Source organism: Rhinatrema bivittatum, chromosome 17, assembly GCF_901001135.1.
Source record: "Rhinatrema bivittatum chromosome 17, aRhiBiv1.1, whole genome shotgun sequence".
Taxonomy (NCBI): domain Eukaryota; kingdom Metazoa; phylum Chordata; class Amphibia; order Gymnophiona; family Rhinatrematidae; genus Rhinatrema; species Rhinatrema bivittatum.
The window spans coordinates 7,940,857-7,960,499 of NC_042631.1; the positions used below are offsets into that span (position 1 = coordinate 7,940,857).

The 19,643-nt window shown below is 44.8% G+C and overlaps 1 protein-coding gene across 1 annotated transcript; it reads right to left on the reverse strand.

The window, feature by feature from the left end:
- Positions 1-681: 681 nt before the first annotated feature.
- Positions 682-19,613, reverse strand: TFIP11 (tuftelin interacting protein 11). Its single transcript, XM_029582894.1, has 13 exons — positions 19,486-19,613; positions 17,830-18,030; positions 16,896-17,046; positions 16,038-16,194; positions 14,824-14,951; positions 11,275-11,427; positions 10,329-10,838; positions 9,372-9,475; positions 7,520-7,688; positions 6,366-6,609; positions 5,647-5,789; positions 4,277-4,442; positions 682-1,184 (listed from the first exon to the last, which is right to left on the reverse strand). The coding sequence occupies exons 2-13, from the start codon at positions 18,021-18,023 to the stop codon at positions 829-831; spliced, it is 2,475 nt and encodes an 824-aa protein (XP_029438754.1). The 5' UTR covers positions 18,024-18,030; positions 19,486-19,613; the 3' UTR covers positions 682-828.
- Positions 19,614-19,643: the final 30 nt, after the last annotated feature.

Below are 19,643 nucleotides of genomic sequence, written 5' to 3' on the forward strand. Positions count from 1 at the left end.
CAACATGCAAATGCATGTTGAGGGCGCTATTAGGTATTCGCACATTTTACTTTCAGAAATTAGCGCCTACCTTTTCTTCCGGCACCAGGAAAGTGCACAGAAAAGCAGTAAAAACTGCTTTTCTGTGCACCCTCCGACTTCATATCATGGCGATATTAAGTCTGAGGTCCCGAAGAGTAAAAAAAGTTTAAAAAAAAAAAATTGGAAGTCGGCCGGCGGCTGTCGGGTCGAAAACCGGACGCTCAGTTTTGCCGGCGTCCAGTTTCCGAGCCCGTGGCTGTCAGCGGGCTCGAGAACCAACGCCGGCAAAATTGAGTATCGGCTGTCAAACCTGCTGACAGCCGCCGCTCCTTTTGCCCGTTTTTACCACAGGGCCTAATTTAAATACTGAATCGCGCGCACCGGCGAGTGGCCGGTGCGCGCGCCGGGAGAGCGGCGCAGACTTTACTGAATCAGCCTGTGATTTATATTTTCAGCACACCATCCTTTTTTATTCACTGTATCCTTTTTCTAAACCAGGACCTGCATCTGTGATACATCTTTAAAGATCCACGTCCATGTTTGCTGAATGTGTAGAGCAGTCAGCCTGGTGGAAGAACAAATCACAGAGTCACAGCTTTCACGGAGAGCCATAAATATCAGCTCAGGCCTCACAACAGAGTGCCCTCGGCTGCACTGCACTGTTAGCTAGGAGGAGAACTTGATTGTCACTGGGCTTTTAACAAGCATTGCCAGTGAAAAGTCTGCAAGTCCCCTATTTATTGTAAGAAAAACCCCAGGTACAGAGAGGAAATAGTTCTGCTACATGTTGTAGGAATGCAGTCCCACTTATTTGGCCATGTCTATTAAGCTCTGAAGAGAGGTTGGCACCCAGGTCTTCTCCCCTTGCACAAACACAACACCTCTGTCGATGTAGATAACAATCCGGCCAAAGGTATACAACTGCTTTCCTTCGTGGCGCTTGCCGATAACAGGCATAAAAACAATGTTGTGCTCTTCGGCTTTAGTTTGGATGAGGTCCTTAAAGTTGGTGGGCACAGCGCCGGCTGCGGCACCGATGCCACGCTGTGCCATATTCTCTGCCTCTCGCCGCTCCTGCATGGCCTCGTACTGGAAGTCTTTTCTCCTCTCCGTGTGGGTGAGGTAGGCAATGTTTTCCCGAGCGCCCGGTTGCATGTACACGCCTGGAATATAACAAAAAGAAAGAGAAAGTTCCAACACACACACACATATAAAAGGGGTTTATTTATGATTTTAACATGGGCATCAGTGCTTTTAACTAAAGAGCATAAGGCCTCTAGTGAATTGTGTGCTAAAAGTGGCACTTTGCTTTAGCACAGACGTATTTGCTAGCACCATCGTTAATGCAAACACTACAGGCAGCATTCATGCAAAGTGCACTAAAGGAAAATTGGTTCTCACCTGCTAGTTTTCGTTCCGGTAGAACCATGGACCAGTCCAGACTCCTGGGTTTTGCCTCCCTTCCAGCAGGTGGAGACAGAGAAAGTTTCACAGGCACCGCCTTATAACCTGTTACTCTTCAGTATTGATCAGGATCCAAGCCTAACAAACCAATCTGAATTAACTCTAAACTCATTCCTCCAAACGAGCAGAGGAGTAGGAAAAGGAAACATTGCCTACTATCTGCAGAATCTATGCTAAACCCCAGCGAAAAAAGAGAAATAAAGAATCAGTAATCGAGCGGACTCTCCAGCCATACAGACCTCCAACAGGGGCGGGCGTCTAGATGATCCGTGGTACTACAGGAACGAAAATTAGCAGGTAAGAACCAATTTTCCTTTCCCTGTACGTTCCCGGATCAGTCCAGACTCCTGGGATGTACCAAAGCTTCCCCTAATGAGGGAGGGGCTTGGAGAGTCCCTTGAAGAACACTCTTGTTGCGTCCGGTCTCAGACGGCTTCGACCTCTGTGCCTCACCTTTCTTCCTACTCTCTCCTCAAGCCTTGGGAAGGTGGCTGCTGCTGCCGCGTCTTCATGCCGCTCTCTCCGGTGTCCCCGGTTCGGCGACGGTGTTCGCCATGATTTTCCTGAGGGCTTCCTAGGGTGTGCGCACGCAGGCCACCCACATCTATATCCACGTCATGGCGGGAACCTCGGGGGTGTCCCTCTGAGTGATGTCACCACATCCTGGTATTTAGCCTGCCCTTCGTTTTCTAACAAACTGCGTTAGCAAGGATTGGATTCGCCTCCGGTCTGAGCTGCTCTGCCGCTTCCTTGCTGCCGCAAGATGCCCTTTGGGGTAATTCATCTCTAACCTGGGTACCCGCTCCTCGGGGGCCCTTATGCTCTCTTACAGGTACCTATCTGGGTACCTACCTCGCTCCTCGAGGGCCTGCTCTTCCTACTTCTGCCTGCCAGAATTTTCATCTAATTCAGTGAGTAACTAACCTTATCAGTCTGTCTCATCTCCAACTTCAGCGCTCGGCGTCTGCATCAGGGACTTTCCTCTATTACCCTGCGCTGCCTACCATCTACTCGAGTGTGGGACTGGTCTCCTCTGCTGAGGACCCTTACCTCACTGCTGCCCCTCCTGGGCAGTACCACTCAGCTGTATAATAAATACTAATTCTCTTTGTCCGAGTGTACAGAGTCTAGCCTAGTACTGCGGCTCCTCATGGGGCTCCTCCCCCGTGGGCGTGAAGTGCCCAAGTATCCACTCCAACACCTCAAAACCATAACAACTCTCACCGAAATCGCACACGTCCAAAGCTTGGACGTCCAACTGGTCGTGTCTAGATAAAAAGTGTGTAAAGATTTCCAGGTGGCCACCCTGCAAATTTCCTGCGGGAAGACCAGCTGACATTCTGCCCAGGATCACGTACAATGAGCCTGCAATCCTCCCGGAACTGGGTGACCACAACAGATATAAGATCCAATAGCTTCTTTCAGCCAACGCGCTACTGTAGCCTTTGAAGCTTGTCATCTTTTCTTTGGGCCATGACACAGGACAAAAAGATGATCCGACAAACGAAAGTTCTTAGTAGCCTCCAGACACTGCAGGAGAGCCTTCCAGGCGTCTCAAATCCCTTGCGTGAGAAGAAACAAGATCCAAGTCTGTAAAGGCCGGGAGTTCCACTGACTGACTCAAATGGAAAGACCTTAGGCAGAAAGGACAGAACCGTTCTCAAGGAGACCCAAGTCTGAAATTTGCAAGAACGGATCCCTGCATCACAACACCTGAAGCTCAGAAACCCTTCTGGCTGAACAAATGGCTACTAAAAAAAACAAAAAACAAAACACCTTCCAAATTAGATCTTTCAATGAAACCTTTTTCAGCTCACCCAAGGCCTTAAGGACCAAGTTCAGGCTCTAAGAAAGACACACTCTGCGAACTGGAGGGCGCAAATGTTTAACCCCTCTAAGGAAACGGTCTATGTCCAGATGAGTGGCTAGAGTGGACCCTTGACACTTGCCCTGTAGACTACCCAGAGCTGTGACCTGGACTCTTAGGGAATTGAAAGATAAACTCTTCGCCAGACCATTCTGTAAGAAAGAGAATACAGAGGGCACCGAAGCCCGGCGAGGATCCACACCATACTGCTTACAACACGACTCAAAGACCCTCCAGACTAATATATGCCATGGAGGTAGAGGGCTTACGAGCCTTCAGAAGCGTAGAAACAACATCCTCCAGATAGCCTCTCTTCCTCAACTGCTTCCTTCCAAAAGCCAGGCCGCAAGACAGAAGCGATCCACTTGATTGAAAAATATAGGACCTTGACAAAGAAGATTTGGCAGATGAGCGAACTGTAGAGGCCCGTCCACTGGCAGGTTGACTAGATCCGCGAATCATGGGTGATGCGGCCACTCCGGAGCCACCAGGATCATCGGGTCTGGGTGAATTTCTATTCTCCTGATCACCTTGCTTATCAGGGGCCATGGAGGAAACACATAAAGAAGGACTCGTCGAGGCCAAGGAACCACGAGTGCATCCATGGCTTCCACCCCGTGCTCTCTTCTGCTGCTGAAAAAAATCAATACTGAAGAGTAACAGGTGGCACACCAGGTTATAAGGCGGTGCCTGTGAAACCTTCTCTGTCTCCATCTGCTGGAAGGGAGGCAAAACTCAGATGACTGGACTGATCCGGGTATGTACAGGGAAAGTATGATTTTTCACTTATAAAATTCAGTTTTCTGAGCAATGATCACTTGCTGAGATATTGTTCTATTAATGCTGTAAATTGGCATCAAAACAGTTTTAGGACCTACTACATCCAGTGTGTGTGTTTTGCATATCTACCTTAAATTTACTTACCAACACTGGTAGAGACCGCTCTGTTCATGATATCAAGTGCTTCATTAAATTTTTCTTTTATAGATGGATGTGCCAACACCTGGTCTGAAAACATAGACTTCCAACCCAAGTACCACTTGGTGATCTCTTCGTAATTAGGGTTATTACTGAGCCAGGAGCACAGTACCTGTGATCAAGAAGAAAATAAAACAATTTAATGAGATCAGTACCATAAACAGAGGAAATTCTTGTGTCCTTGAACACAGTGAGAAATAAAAGTGAAGACTATCAGTAGCAGGATAAGATTTTCCTCAGTATCTCTTTTTAATAGCAGAACTATGACAGCATCCTTACAGTAATCACGCCAGAGCACCAATGGGATAAAACCAGTGCTCAAAGTATCGCTAATCTCCAGTCCTGCTCATTATCTATTTATTTATTTTCTAATTCTTCTAAGCCGCACCCACAGGAAAAATAATCCCGACTGGCATGATGTACAACATTAAAACAATCAATAATCAAAACCTAATAATAAATAAAATACAAAAAAAACAAACAAAAAAAAAAACTTAAAAGGATACAACTGTAAAAACCCCAACAAATCCACACCTTAACCTTCAGAACCTACAAACTACAAAACAACCATGTCTTCACCTTTTTCCTGAAAGCCAGGTAACTGGTCTCTATCCTGACCTCCAAATGTCCTGGCCAATTACAGAAAACGCCTGCCTCCTACATACATCAACCTCTTCTGTGCCGACTGTAACTGACCGTTAGGGACACACTCAACCAAATCCTTCCCCTTTGATTACCCAGAACATTCAAATCATCATTCTTTCCTTTATTGGAAGCCAATGAAGGCGAACCAGTAGAGACTGAGCATTTTACTGGACACGCAAAGCTTAAGCCACAGATAGTTGTAGCCATCGTAAGCTCAGACAGGCACATAATCAGGGCACTACAACAATCAAACAAAGGCAGAAGTAAAGTCTGCACCTCTATACAGAATGCAGAAAAGATTTAGAAACCATTTGTCAAAGTTTTATTTTAAGATCACTTGTGTGTAAGAAGTATTTACAGAGGATCTTATCAAAGGCTTTTAAATAATACATAGCACAAATTATCTTGTACACTGTGCAATTCTAACGCTTGAAAAACCAATACAGCCACTTCTGGGGAGGAAAGTCTGATGTCCGACTTTTATTCCTGACTTGCAAAGTACTTTCTAAAGACAAAAAGAAAGAAGCGGCATTTATAACGCCGTGGGATAGAGGGGAGGGAGTGTGACTTCTCCGTTCCAGGAGGTCTCAGCAGGCTATTCCCTTCTTAACGCTCAGGCTTTAGGGTGCTTTGCTGAATAAGATTAATAAAATGATTCTTAAAACGCCCACCTGCAGCCATTTGGGGAAAAAGCTTTTCTCTAGGAGTGCCACGAGGCTGGAGACGGAGATCATCCCCTCCCAATCGATGACCCAGTAAAAGGCATCCATGTGCTGCTGATGAGGGTTAATAATCAGCTCGTTGAGACACATCCCTGTGGGGAACAAAGTTGGAGAAAGATCCAGTGACTGGGTGCCTTGTGCAGCAGTGCAAGGGAAAAAAACACTGCTCTTAGAAACGCTACTGAAAACATGAATTGCATGCTTAGCCACTGGAAGACGGCTCTGCACGTGCCACGCAAAGCCTGCAGGGTCCTTCTCCTCCTGCTCTGCCACCTTCTGCTCATTCTAAGCACAGCCTTTCCCAAAACATCCAAGCACACACCCGTCATGTAACTCACTGACTTGCATTTGTTACCCACTTCTTGGGATACTTAAAGCGCTCTACAACACATTAGAGCATCTGAGCAAAGGTCATTTGGGTGTTTCAATTTAACCAGCAGCCCAGAAGCTAGAGCAGATGCCAGTCCGTGTATCTGTGCAAAGCTGCACGGTCTCAGTCCAAATGTCTGTTATAACAGAGAGGAGGAAGATGCCGTCACACCTCCCTGTATTACAGCCTCAGATTTCTAAACAAAGGAGATAAGGAAACTAAACGCACAGCCATCAGGGTCCCCCAACTGAGCTAAGGGCTTATGTCAATCCCCACCCCATTGGCTTTGCTCTCTCACCTAATTTAGGGACAATATTTTTCACCATGAAAGCCTCCCATGATCCCGGGGTGAACACTTCCTTCCAGGGCTGTAGGATCAGCTTAGCCGAGGCATCGCTGGGGTGCCACTTCTGCAATGCATTGGCCAGTTTGTTTCTGATCGGGGAATACAGCGGCTCCAACCGCAACTGCATGATAGGAAGCCACGGATGAATCCAGGAGTGGATCGGAACCGTGTCCGTCAGGGGATTCCAGTTCTCAACCTTGGACAAAAAATAAAACATTTCAAGCAATGGACAATCTAACTAGAGACATCATAGCCCGGCAGGGGTGTAAATGTCACCTCCTCTACCCTTGCAAACAGATTATGGAAAGGTAAGGCACTAGCAGTTACACTTGAGATTAAGTTCAATAAATTCTGGCTACTGAAAAGTTAAAATATAAGCCTGTAAAATGTTCCCCACTCCTGCTGACAGACTCAAGCCCTATAATACAGTACTGGATCTCGGATTTTAGGGAAAGAGTAAGCAGGTTGGGGCTTTTGGTTTTCTTAACAGTTCTAGACTTTTATTTTCTGTAGCCACAAATTAAAATTAAATTGACAGTTGCCCTAAGTGCATTTCTATCTCACAAGCAACAAGTGACTAACCAAACCTGAAAGTTACACAAATAAGAGATCAGAATTATGAAACAAGCATCTCAAATACAAACATATCTGCTAAACTGTATTCACATTTCCAGAAAGCATTGTAAATTGCATACTTAATGTTGTAGGCCATGAAAATCATAAATAAAGAAAAAAAAAAGATCAGCGGTAAATGAATAATCAAGACGAATGACTGAAGCATCCTGATGCATTGGGTGTAAGGGTGCAGAGAGCACTTAACCCAGCTGGGCAGTTTGTCCAGAGCAAGTGTAAAGGTGTAGGGAGCACTGAGCCCAGCTGGGGACTCTGTTCTTGGCCAGTCTAGCACCTATGGCTGAAACCCAAGATGAAGTCCCACTGGAGATGCAGAGTTAAAAAAAAATTAAAAAAATGAATGCACTGTGTCCAGCGCCTCATTGTGATCAGGAGTCTGAAGGCAGTAGCCCAACGATTCTCCTTCAGATGAGAAGTGGTTTCCAAATGGAAATGTCAAGAAGCGAGTGGCTGAAGGGTCATGTGCATTTTACCTCTTTCTGTAGTTTTGGGAAGACGAGCTGGTCCATGATATTATCCAAAACCCAAATTGGAATGAGATGCATCCAGCTATCCAAAAAATCCACCATTGGTGCACAGTTTCTTGGCTGCCACTGAGTGACTACATTTCTTATGTAAGGCATCCATGCTTCCCATATCAGCCTAGAAATAAACACAGAAATGTTACAATTGCACCATATACCTGACGAAAATCTGGCATAAAACATTCTTGAGCCTCACTCATTGCCTCTATGTCACCGACTGGCACGCTTATAACCAATGCTCTGATTTACAGTAATGGTTGCAAGGAAATATCTTGTATCCTGATACAAACGTATATAAAGGGAGAGAGAAAATGACCGTAATGATAAAGAAATGAGATGGAAACCAAGAGTGCTGACTTCAAGTCTGTGACTGGGGTAATCACCTAAACAGCCACATCCGGCCTCCTAGGTTCCTGGGGCCTTGTGCATGGAGGTGGTTGCTTTCTGGGAGCTCTGGCCTGCTTGTCCGGCCTGGTTACCCCCATGACATGCAGTATTGTTTGCTTGATCGTCCGCCACCTGCCCCTGGTCTCTGCTCTGCAGGAAGGAAAGGACGCCTTGTTTCTAATACTAGAACCTCCCAACCCAGTTCCTGGAGAAGCCCATAAACTGTTATTAAACCAAGTAGATTTAGGGAATAGCCACTGCTCATCACTGCGCACCAGCACCGTGGGATCATTTATCCAGGTACTCGTCACATGGACTGGAACCAGGATGCTGGGCTTGATGGACCCGTCCCAAGTCTGCCTGAATTCTGTGCTGCACTGGTCTCCATCACCTCTGCTGGTGGCCACCCATAGTTATACATTTTCTTATGAACATAATTCCTTCTCTATGGACATTTTCCTCATCCTTTGATTTTCTAAAGTTTGATTTATTGATTATTTTGAATGTTTCCATCATACCCCCTTCCAGTGAGTACATTCGGGCCGATGCAGTATGGTGCACTTGACCGAGCGCACTGTTAGCCCCCGTTTGGTCACGCGTTTTCAACGCGCTATTTTTACTCCTTATACAGTAAGGGGTAATAGCGCGTGGAAAACGTGCGGCCAACCCCCCCGAAACCAAGAGCGCTCATCACATGAAAATGCATGTTGATGGCCCTATTAGTTATTCCCGCGCGATACAGAAAGTAAAATGTGCAGCCAAGCTGCACATTTTATTTTCAGAAATTAACGCCTTCCCAAAGGTAGGAGTTAATTTCTGCCTGCACGGGAAAGTGCACAGAAAAGCAGAAAAAACTGCTTTTCTGTGCACCCTCCAACTTAATATCATAGCGATATTTAAGTCGGAGGCCCCAAAAATTAAAAAAAAAAAAGTAAAAATCTGCCCGTGGGTTGGAAGACGGACGCTCAATTTTGCCGGTGTCCGTTTTCCGAACCCATGACTGCCAGCGGGTTTGACAACCGACGCCGGTAAAATTAAGCGTCGGCTGTCAAACCCGCTGACAGCTGCCGCTCCTGTCAAAAAGGAGGCGCTAGGGACGCGCTAGTGTCCCTAGCGACTCCTTATTACCGTGAGCCCTAATTTGCATAACCTTGCTTAATGAATCGCGCGCCCAAGAGTGGCCTGGGCGCTCGCCGGCTCTCCCGCACGGTTTACTGTATCGGCCCGATTGTGAGTCAAGCCTATGGATTGTGTTGCTGGGCTCTCGGATAAGATTTTTTTTCTCCTTTTCCCAATTCAGCTCTTCCAAACACACTAGAAAGAAAATGTTTTGGGGGTTTGTGGAGGTGTGCAGCATGTGTAACTCTCAGCCTTTCACTGTAACATACAAATATGTTCCAAATGCCAAACCCACCTGTGGTAGGGGTCCAATACTGCGTCTTGGGCACTGTGCGATAAATGACCTTCTTCTAAAATATTTTTCCATCTGGTCATCAATTCCAGCCCATAAATTCTGTCCTGAAATGAGGGAAAACACCATCCCGATTTCTAAATTGTCCACATCCCTGCTAGTTGCACTGTGGAGCTGTCAAGCTATTCTTCAAATTATTACAAAAGAACAGAGTAACTAGAGGGAGCAGGCAGGAAGGAGGTAGCCTCAGTGCCTTGCCCTGTGAGTTTCAAGATTTAATAGAAAATTAGCCGCGTCAATATCTGCAAATGGTTTCAGCAGAACCCAAGGAAAGCTGTAACACACAATCAGGCCGATGCAATACAGTGTGCTCAGCCGAATGCACTGTTTAACCCGTGATCGCACATGCATCCTCAACCCCTTATTCTTTAAGGGGATTAAAGTGTACAGAAAAGCACATTTGTCCCTAGTGCCTCCTTGATAGTGTGATCCCTCATTTAAAATATTCGATCGCATGCCCACTGAGCACCCGTTTTCCGTGCTGATTTATTGGATCGGCCCGATGTATAGAGAGCAATTTGAAGTCTTTAAGCAGCTCTCCTGCAAGGTCAACTGCAGCCGTGATTAGAAAAGAATCACAAATTAGCACAAACATACTGAATCCAGTTAGTATACACTGGCTATGATTTCAGCAAAAGTTCACACTGTGTGTGATGTTACACACTATTCCCATGGGAGATCGTTTGGGGCTGATCCAAACACAACTGCTTTTGGGAACTACTGAGGAGCTGCTGAAAGAATTTCAGAAACAATACCATATTCATAAAGCATCTAAAATGTATACAGGTAGGAATTACTACGGGTCATGTAGATTTTTTTTCAAAATGTCCCACGGTCCATGGTGAGTACAAGTCTTCTTCAATAAGCAAACTAAAAGAAATTACAAAATAACTTGTCTACCTTTAAAGGATCCCAGTTCTTGAAGTAATCCTTCACAAGAGGATATACAATGGCCACTGCTAGATCCGTGCGCTCAGACATCTGGTACTCTTCATAATATTTCTCCTGCAATGTCTCAAATATCTCAGCGCACTGGTCCAGGGTAAGCGGGTTCTCGCAGCCGGGCTGCATCCTGCTCTCACACTCCTCCACCACCTCCAGGACCTTGCTCAGGTTGGTGATGGCAATCTCCTCGTGGGCCAGCACGTCCGACAGCTTCTCAATCTCATGGGTCAGGTTGATGACCATGTCTTTCTCATACTGCAGCTGCCGCTCATTCTGGATGATTTCCTGCTCAGTCATGTCGATGAGAAGCTGCAGATTGTGCTCAAGCTCCGGCAGGGCAAACCCTTGCGGCTTGCTGTCTTTCTCTGGGGGTTGCACGTTGTCATCCGGGATGCTGTGCTTTTTATGACCAATCTGACTGTAGCTGTAGTACACCCTCTGCTCCCGGCCAGTCATGTCTATTACCTAGAAGAAACATTTAACCACAGCTGTTTTTCCACTTTCGTATTTACATTAGAATAGCTGAATTGAACAACCGGCTCTCCTCATCATCATCGTCAAATTTTATTTCTATCTCGCCTTCCTGTACAGACCACCACAATAAAATAATACAACACAACCATTTTCAACTAGAATCAGTATATGTCTGGAGTCAAAGATGGGTGTATTAGCACCAACAACAGTACCACAGTCTCAGAGGAAAAGTGTAACAAGCCCCATCAAATCACCGCCACTTATCCTTTGGTAAAAATATGTCTTTTTACACCTTTCCCCCACCAGTTTGAAGCCCGTCCTCCACACAGACTATGCTCATCTTATAGAATCAATAGGAAAGGGACTTCTAACGCCTCAGATAAGGTTAACATTCTCAAGTTCCAAAATCCCAGAAACCTAACCTCACCTTCACTTGGGAGATTTCCTTTTCAGGTGCAGACATTGCCTTGCCAAGTCTGCCCTTCGCTTTCAATTCTTCTACTGTCTTATAGGAATATTTGGGTTTTTTCTTCCCTCCATTGGGATCTTTGCGCCACTGGCTCAGCTCCTTCTGAAATTCCTAGAAATGAGAAAGATGTTAGAGTGGATGAGGGCATCACAATGCAGAGTTTTCCCGATTCAATATTGTTTATCCATATTGTTAAAATGTTGTAAAAGGTGACATTTAACCACATCACCAGTTTTTCACCTTTTACTTTTTAACCAGTGTTCTTGTCTCTCCACCTTGGGGCGAGAGGCTGCAAGAACCACATGGGATCGGCTTCTGTTCTTCAAAGCTGTGATCCTGTTTCCCAAGGGCCAATGGAGTTGTGTCATTATTCAATCTATTGTTGGAGGCCCGAGGAGATTCCAATTTGGATGGATCAGCACTTTCTCTGATTTGCAGTGCTGGGTCTGCAATTTAAGTTTCAGGCATTGCCCTTTGGGTTGGCATCTGCCCCAGGAATCTTTTCAAAGGTAATGGCGGTGGTGGTGGTTGCAATGTTGCACAAGTAGGGTATTTTGGTTCACCCATATCTGGCTATGGATTGATAAGAGTAGAGTTGTGTCAGGAGAGCACATCACACTTGGGGTGGATTGTCAATATCCCTAAGAGCAATTTACAGCCGTCTCGGACACTGGAATATCTGGGAGCTTAATCAGATTCGAAGATGGATAATGTTCATCTAACAGACCAAGAATTCAGAGGTTGTGCTGTGAAATCCAGGTGCTCAGTTCAACTAGGAATCCAACGTTATGGTCCAGATGACAGGTTCTCAGAGCCATCATGGAAGTGGCGTTAGATCTAGTGCCATGGATGAGATTGCATATGCGTCTTCTTCACAGGGCCTTGCTTCCCAGGTGGAATCTCCAGTCTCAAGACTATTCCAGGCATCTGACAGTGCCAGAGTCAGTGAGACTAAGCTGACAATGGTGGATGGACTGCAATCACTTCAAACGGGGAATAGACAGTGACCCCAGTCTGGATCATTGTGATGTCAGTCTATTGGGCTGGATGGCGCACTGTCAGAAGTTGTTTCTCAACAGTGGATCCCAGAGGAAGCAAGTTGGTCCATCCACTTGTTAGAGGCCAGGGCAATTCAGCTGGCTCTTATAGATTTTTCACCTTAAATAGTAGGGCAGGTGGTCAAAGTGATCTCTGACAATGCCACAGTAGTAGTATATATAAACCATCAAGGAGGAACCCTAAGCCCTCAAGATTCATTGTAGATAGATCTGCTTCTTCATTGCCTGGAAATGAATTTGGAGGCCTTGTCGGCATCTCACATAGCAGGCGTGGACAATGTACAGGTTTATTACCTCAGTTGCCATGTAGCAGATCTGGATCAATGGTTTCTCTCTTAAAGAGGCTTCGATCTAATTGTCATCATATGGGATCTGCAAGACCTGGACTTGATGGTGGCCAATAAGAATGTAAAGGCGTGCATGTTTTTAGGCTGAAAGAGGGCCTCTCTTCCATTCAGGCTTAGTGCTCTAGCACAGGATTGGCTGATGGAGACAATTCTATCTGTGCTTCCCCCTTGGCTCCTAATAGGCAGGGTACTTCAGAGTTGCTTGTCATCCAGATCTAATAGTGCTAATTGTTTCATGTTGGTCACGTCTATCATGGTCTGCCTTGCTGCAATCCTCGGCTTCCTGCTCATGAGGAATTGCTCTCCCAGGATCACATGTTTCACGAGGATCCAGATCGATTTGATCTTACAGTTGGTGAAGAAAGGTTATTCTCATGTTGTGGTGGCCACTATCTGGAAGGCTAGGAAAGGCTTATATCTGCCTAAGGAGAGTGCTTGAAGATTAGTGCACTGGATGTCAGGGCACACCTGGGGCCATTTCAGGTCCACTGATTTTATATTTTTGTTTTGCAGGAAGGCCTTACTAGGGGCTTGGCTCTGAACACATTTTAGGCGGCAGCTCTTTCTCTCTCTCTTGCTATAGAGGGCACATTCATGGTAGCCCTCTGTTTTCTTATCCAGATGTGTTCAATTCTTGAGGGGCATGAAGCATACTAGGCCTTTGCTTAGAATTCCAGTCCCGCTCTGGAATCTGAATTTAGTGTTGCCCTTCTTGACAGGATCTCAGTTTGCTCCTCTGAAGGCTGTCTCTACGACTGCTTATCTTGAAGGCAGTTTTCCTAGTCACTATTTGCTCAACTTGGGGTTATCGGAAATACAGATACTTGTAGGGTTGCTTTTCTGTAGGTTACAAAGGAAAGAGTCCAAAGTTGAACAGTTCCCTTTCCATCTACCCTCAGTCGATTAGCTTACCTTCATTCAATAAACATACAGATATCAAAGACTATGCCTTTCTTCATCCCTTGGACACATGGTGACATCTGTTATGATATCTCAAGGTCACGAGCAAGTTTAGAAAGTTGGATCATCTAGTTGTCTTATGCAGTGGAGTTCGAAGGGACGAAGCAGCCTCTAGGGCTATGGTGGCTCGATTGATTAAGGAGCTGATTTCAGCAGCTTATATGAACGATGGTGTGCCATCGCTGAAGCAAGTGCATGCCCGCTACACGAGGGCACAGACATTTTCATGGGCACAGTTGACTGGTCTCTCCTTTTGAGGTCTGTAAAGCAGCAACCTGGTTGTCTTTGTATTCTTTTACTGAGAATTAGCTCCTGGATGTCAGGGCTAGCGAGGCAGCTTCCTTCCCCTTGGCGGTTTGACGAGGGGCTTAGGCAACATCCCACCCTATAAGGGAGTAACTTGGGGTCCTCGTGTGACTGGATCAAGAGGATAGTGAAATACAGAAAGAAAGAGAAAGATCGTGCTGACATAGTAAGTCATGCAGGAATCGCTGGGAACTGCTTAGTAAAATTTCTTGGCCATGCACAAATTTTTAAAATTACATTTTTGAAATTAAAGTTTATATACAAAAAGGAAAAAGATCAAAAAAGGGAAACATACTAAGAAATCCAACCACATTTAAAAAACAGGTAGGAAGATTATATTGCAATCTGAAAAGCTTCTTAAAAGAACATGCAAGGTAACTTGGATAAGATAGGAGGAGTCATTAAGAAGTTACTTGTCAGAGCTAAAGCTTTTTTACTAAATCATCCCACCACTGGACACTGCCTCTGACCCGCACATATCACATGCATCCCACCACTGGACACTGCCTCTGACCCGCAGATATCACATGCATCCCACCACTGGACACTGCCTCTGACCCGCACACATCACATGCATCCCACCACTGGACACTGCCTCTGACCCGCACACATCGCATGCATCCCACCACTGGACACTGCCTCTGACCCGCACATATCGCATGCATCCCACCACTGGACACTGCCTCTGACCCGCACATATCGCATGCATCCCACCACTGGACACTGCCTCTGACCCGCAGATATCACATGCATCCCACCACTGGACACTGCCTCTGACCCGCACACATCACATGCATCACCGGGTGCTGCCTGAGTCAGAAAGCTGCAGCCATTACCTCCTCCTCCTCTTCCTCTGAGTCTACAACAGGGAAGTCCTGCAGAGACTGCTTGGTCCGCTCAGAGCCGTAAGCGCCTACTGCTCCTTTCCCTTTCCTCTGCTTCGCCTCAATAGGGTTGATGATTCCTAACAGAGAAGGGAAAGAGGGGAACAAAGGCTGTTAAAGGAAAAAAAAATCCAGAAACTGTCAAAGCCTCCTGGGGACTTACAAAGCAATGCTAGGATGGCACACGCATTATCTTTTCAAATGAAATCTTACACTTCCTGCTTTATTTTACCCGCCAAAATCTTTTTCCTTTATTTAGATTACATCTATCCAGAACCAATCCCAAGTAAGAACTCCCATGGCCTATCAACCGTTGACCTAGACTCACTAAGAACCCTACCCATCTTTAGCACCAAAGAAACCAGGAACAGGCCTCTTTTCTATGCTCCAAGTTGTATTACTCCCTTGTTTTATTGTTACTGCATACCTTAGCCTTCTCTTGTTTAATGTTTTATTATTATTATTACTACGATTATTATTATTATTATTATTATTAAGATAAATATTAGTTTTTACCTTTTTTGTTACCTATCCACTTGTTAATTGTAAACCGACATGATGCGATATCTATTGTGAATGCCGGTATAGAAAAACTTAAAATAAATAAATAAATAAATAAATAAATAATTTACTTTACAAAATAAATCCCAGAGATCCCAGCCAATTCATTCTGTGAATAAATCTGTGAACAGCAGGGCACTTCAGACCAAAAGGTTTGAGACCCGTTAACGAAGCTGCCTGAAGACAGCCAGCAGAGGTCATTGGAAAGCACTACTTGTAACACTACCCCGAAGGATGTGTGACCTGTCTCCTACTTGGCAAGGTGAACCACAACTCCTACCACCCCAGCAAGTTCTTTTGTGATTGCACATGCGAAGCACTGCCAGCCCTTTCTAAAACTGCCAGAAAGTGTGCGTTAGGCATAAAAGAGCATAAAGTCAGTGCAATGTAACAGTATGTTCACCTCAATGCGTCTGCAAGCCAAACACACCACAGCCTCAATTAAACTTTGCTCACAGCAGGCTCTTTGTTCTCCTCAAAGTCAATCTTAAGGAGGCTGCTTGCAGCTGGACTTTATTGCTTTAGCAAATTCCTCAAATCCCAGCCCCTTTAAGAAAGGGCAATAGCAGACATAAGCCCCACCATGAGGGCAACTTTATCTTCACCTTGCGCATTTTTCCCAAGGCCTCGGCCAGGAACGTAGCCCATCTTCTGCAGCAGCTTCTGTCCGATGCCCTTCGTATGCCGCTCCCAGCAGCCAAAGTCTGTGCTCGACTTTATCCCTCCTGCAAACCCCTTCTGGACAGGTTTAAAATGTCCTCCCTGTAAAATAAGAGTAACATCAGAGCAGCCATTCTCCACAGTTTCTCTTAACATGGACAATCAGACTAAACGTAAAGAGATACATTTAGTAGCAGGGGAATGGCCCTGTGGGTTCTGCACTGATAGAAAGGCATAAACAACATAAAATCCAGTTTAAGTTAAAATGTGAGGCACTATACACACCAGCTGGCTTAAGAACATGTAGCACGCCCTCAAAATTGTAATCATGTGACTAATTTGGAATGTTTAGTGACCAGGGTACTCTCTGGTTACTTCTAGAGCTCACTGAAAAATTCACACAATTACACAAAATGTGAAAAAACTGACCAGCTTGTCCACTCACTGGGTATGTACGCTCTTGCTAAATACCTACCTGGTATACCTGAACCTGAATGTGATATGGTACCCCCTGCTTACCTCCAGCTCTGTATAAGCATCAGCAAAAAAAAAAAAAAAAAAGATATATATATATATATATATATATATCAAACATTTTTCATTCAAGGCACCATCTTTAACATGCTTCTGTATTCATCAATGTTTCTACATAACCCTGGACACATCACCAAAAAACCTGCTTTCTGGAGACAGACAAAACACTCCTTTGCAAATACTGTACTATCAAAGAAACTAGCTGTCAGCATACTTAAAATGCCAAATCCTGGCTATTCTGAACCTCACACATTTCCGCTGGCCCTCACCGTTTTTAACTTCTTTGTTTCAAACTCTTTGGGGAATTCTTCTCGCTTTGTAGGTGCCTCATCTTCCGAGTCACTCTCTGCTGTTTCCTCCGTTGCAGTCTTTCTGACCCCAGCACTGATAAAGTTCACTGGGGCAGTATAGTCCCGAGATCTATACACAATCCAACAAAGATATGTATCTGAAAACACAAGCAATAGTCTGCCATAGATTCTGGTATACCTGGCTCTTAAAATCTACATAGAAACATGTCAGTTCTCTCATCTACACAACTAATTCCTACATACAATAATTTAGAGGTCAATATTCAAAAACCCTTAAAATTGCTAACAGCTGGCAAAATTTAGCTGGATAAGTTATCCAGAATATTCAGGGGGATACATGTCTGGAATCAAGGAATAAAAGTTATCTAAAAGTTATCTACCTAAACTTTTAACTAGCTTTGAATACGGCCAGTTACGTTTAAAGTCAGAAGAATCCCTGGCAGCAACACTGTTAGCTTACGCTTCCAGTGCTGCTGTCAGAACAACAGTGGAAACTGCCAGGATATCAGCGAACTGACATACTATCTAGCTAAATGCCTTTGAATATCTGATCCATAAAGACTAGGAAATTCTTCACTCAGTTTCTACATAAACACACACACGCATGCAACTGAAACTGAGGTTATTGACATTATACACGTTACATTAACCAGAAATAATTGTTTTCCATTTAAAAGGCTTGCTGCATTGATTTGACATTGGTAGGAACAGATACATTAATGTATCTGTATCTGTTCCTACATATAAAACAGTGGTCTTTGTGCTTCTTACAGTTTGGGTTAATACTATTTTTACTAGGCCAATTATCAACAATTTAAAAAACTAATTTTCCACAGAGAAAGAAGCTACATTATTATTTTATTGCAAATTCTTTCTTTCAGAGAAGCTTTACTTTTTGCCACCAAAGCTTGGTCTCTCGTCATCTGAATCATGCTCGGCCCACATCCCATAAGTTGCCTCCTCTTTAGTTTGCCAATGGCGCCGTCGATTTGGATTAAACTCATTTTGTAAATCCCATTCTGTAATCTCAAAGTTTTCCATTTCCACATCGTCGTCATCTTTGCCATAAAGATGGGACATTGACATGATGACCCTAAACCAAAAAGGAAAAAGCATATACACGATGTTTAGAAATTATAGCAGACTGTATGATATTCCCTACTGAAAGTCATCTCATTACTACTCATTTTTCCATGTCACTGAAACTGAGAAATCTCACATATAATGGAAAAGTACTAAAAACTACTCAATCCTGTAACTTGTTACTCAAATCCAAAAAGAAGCCAAACTGTACTTGAGTTACCAGTTAAACTATGATTGTTATCCCAATCACCTTAAATCCTGAAGCCAAAGCAGAGAGTGGATTTTCTGCTAAATCAGGTACAAGTAAATAGAAGCAATAACAATCACAGATAAATCATGTCAACAAATATTTTCCAAAATGGTAACTGAATCAAAGGCTCATAAAATGTATTTAAAATGGCTGGAAAATTATTTTGAGCTCTACAGTGCTTTAGTATGCCAGAAACATGCACATGGACAACTCTGACAGATACCCTGTTGGGTCACATCAAAGGTCCAGAGTCCAGCATCTCTAACAGTGGCCAATCCAGGTCATTAGGAAGTATCTGGCAGATTCCAAAGAGTAGGTTCAATTATGTGTTGCTATTTCCCAGGGATAGGCAGTGGGTTTCCCAAATCCACCTGGCTAATAACTATTTACAGACTTTTCTTCCAGGAACTTGTCCAAAGCTCTTTTAAACCCCACTATGCTAGTTGCCACAACCATGTCCTCTGGCAACAAATTCCACAGCTTGATTGTGCCTTCTTGTTTTAATATGATTTGAATGGGTAACTGTCCTTTATGTAACCGTTCTACAGCACTCATGATTTCATAAACTTCCATCATGTTCCCTCTCAGCAGACTCTTTTCCAACCAAGAGAGCCCTAGCCTGTGTAACTTATCATCTGAGAGCCATTGCATCCCTTTTACCATTTTTGTTGCCCTTCTCTGAATATTTTCTAATTATGATATATCTGACAGCATGGTTTGACAGCTTCATAAAGAATCAAGACGCACTACACATTTTTCTCTGACACAAAAAGTGGAAAACCTAGTTCCTCTGGGCCAGTAAACACGATTATTAAACTCTAGCAGAGGAAACCGAGGCCAAAGGAAATAACATGACTTGCCCAAGATCACCCCCAACTGGGGGCAATGCCAGGGAGGTCACATGTCAGAATTACTCTGGACTGTATTTAAGGTTGCCGGGTCAACAAGAAGAGGCTGATCCAGTCCCGGCTTTGCCCCATTGCACATACGGAAACGTAGGGTCTACTTTTCTTAGGGAACTCAGAGCTTCAACCCCATGCATGTAATGCACCAAATCCCAGACTGGCGAGAACCGGGTCTCGGAGGCAAAAAGCCAGGAGCGGTTCGGCTTGACCTGGCAGTGCAAGGGCTACTGCTCCTTTGGCAGCTTTTCATGAGGAAAGAAAGCGGTGAAGATCGCAGAACGGAAAACGGCAGGCAGCGCCCCCTCCCCACCTGTCTGATGTGCCGGGTACCGCTCGCTGATGCAGGGGTGAGAGTGCGGGAGGTGAACTTCCGCCGGGGGACCGAAGCGCGCTCGCCCTGTCTACGGTGGCGGAAGGGAGACAAACCAGTGCTTTTCCGGAGCGCGCGCACGCTGGCGGGTGGGCGGG

Excerpts from the sequence above, each read along its gene's own strand:
- TFIP11 (XM_029582894.1), bottom strand. The coding sequence starts at position 18,023 with ATGTCAATGTCCCATCTTTATGGCAAAGATGACGACGATGTGGAAATG. Across the intron at positions 14,952-16,037 it reads CCTTGGGAAAAATGCGCAAG|GAATCATCAACCCTATTGAG; the intron begins GTGAAGATAAAG and ends CTTCTCTGTTAG. Across the intron at positions 7,689-9,371 it reads GTATTGGACCCCTACCACAG|GCTGATATGGGAAGCATGGA; the intron begins GTGGGTTTGGCA and ends GTTTATTTCTAG.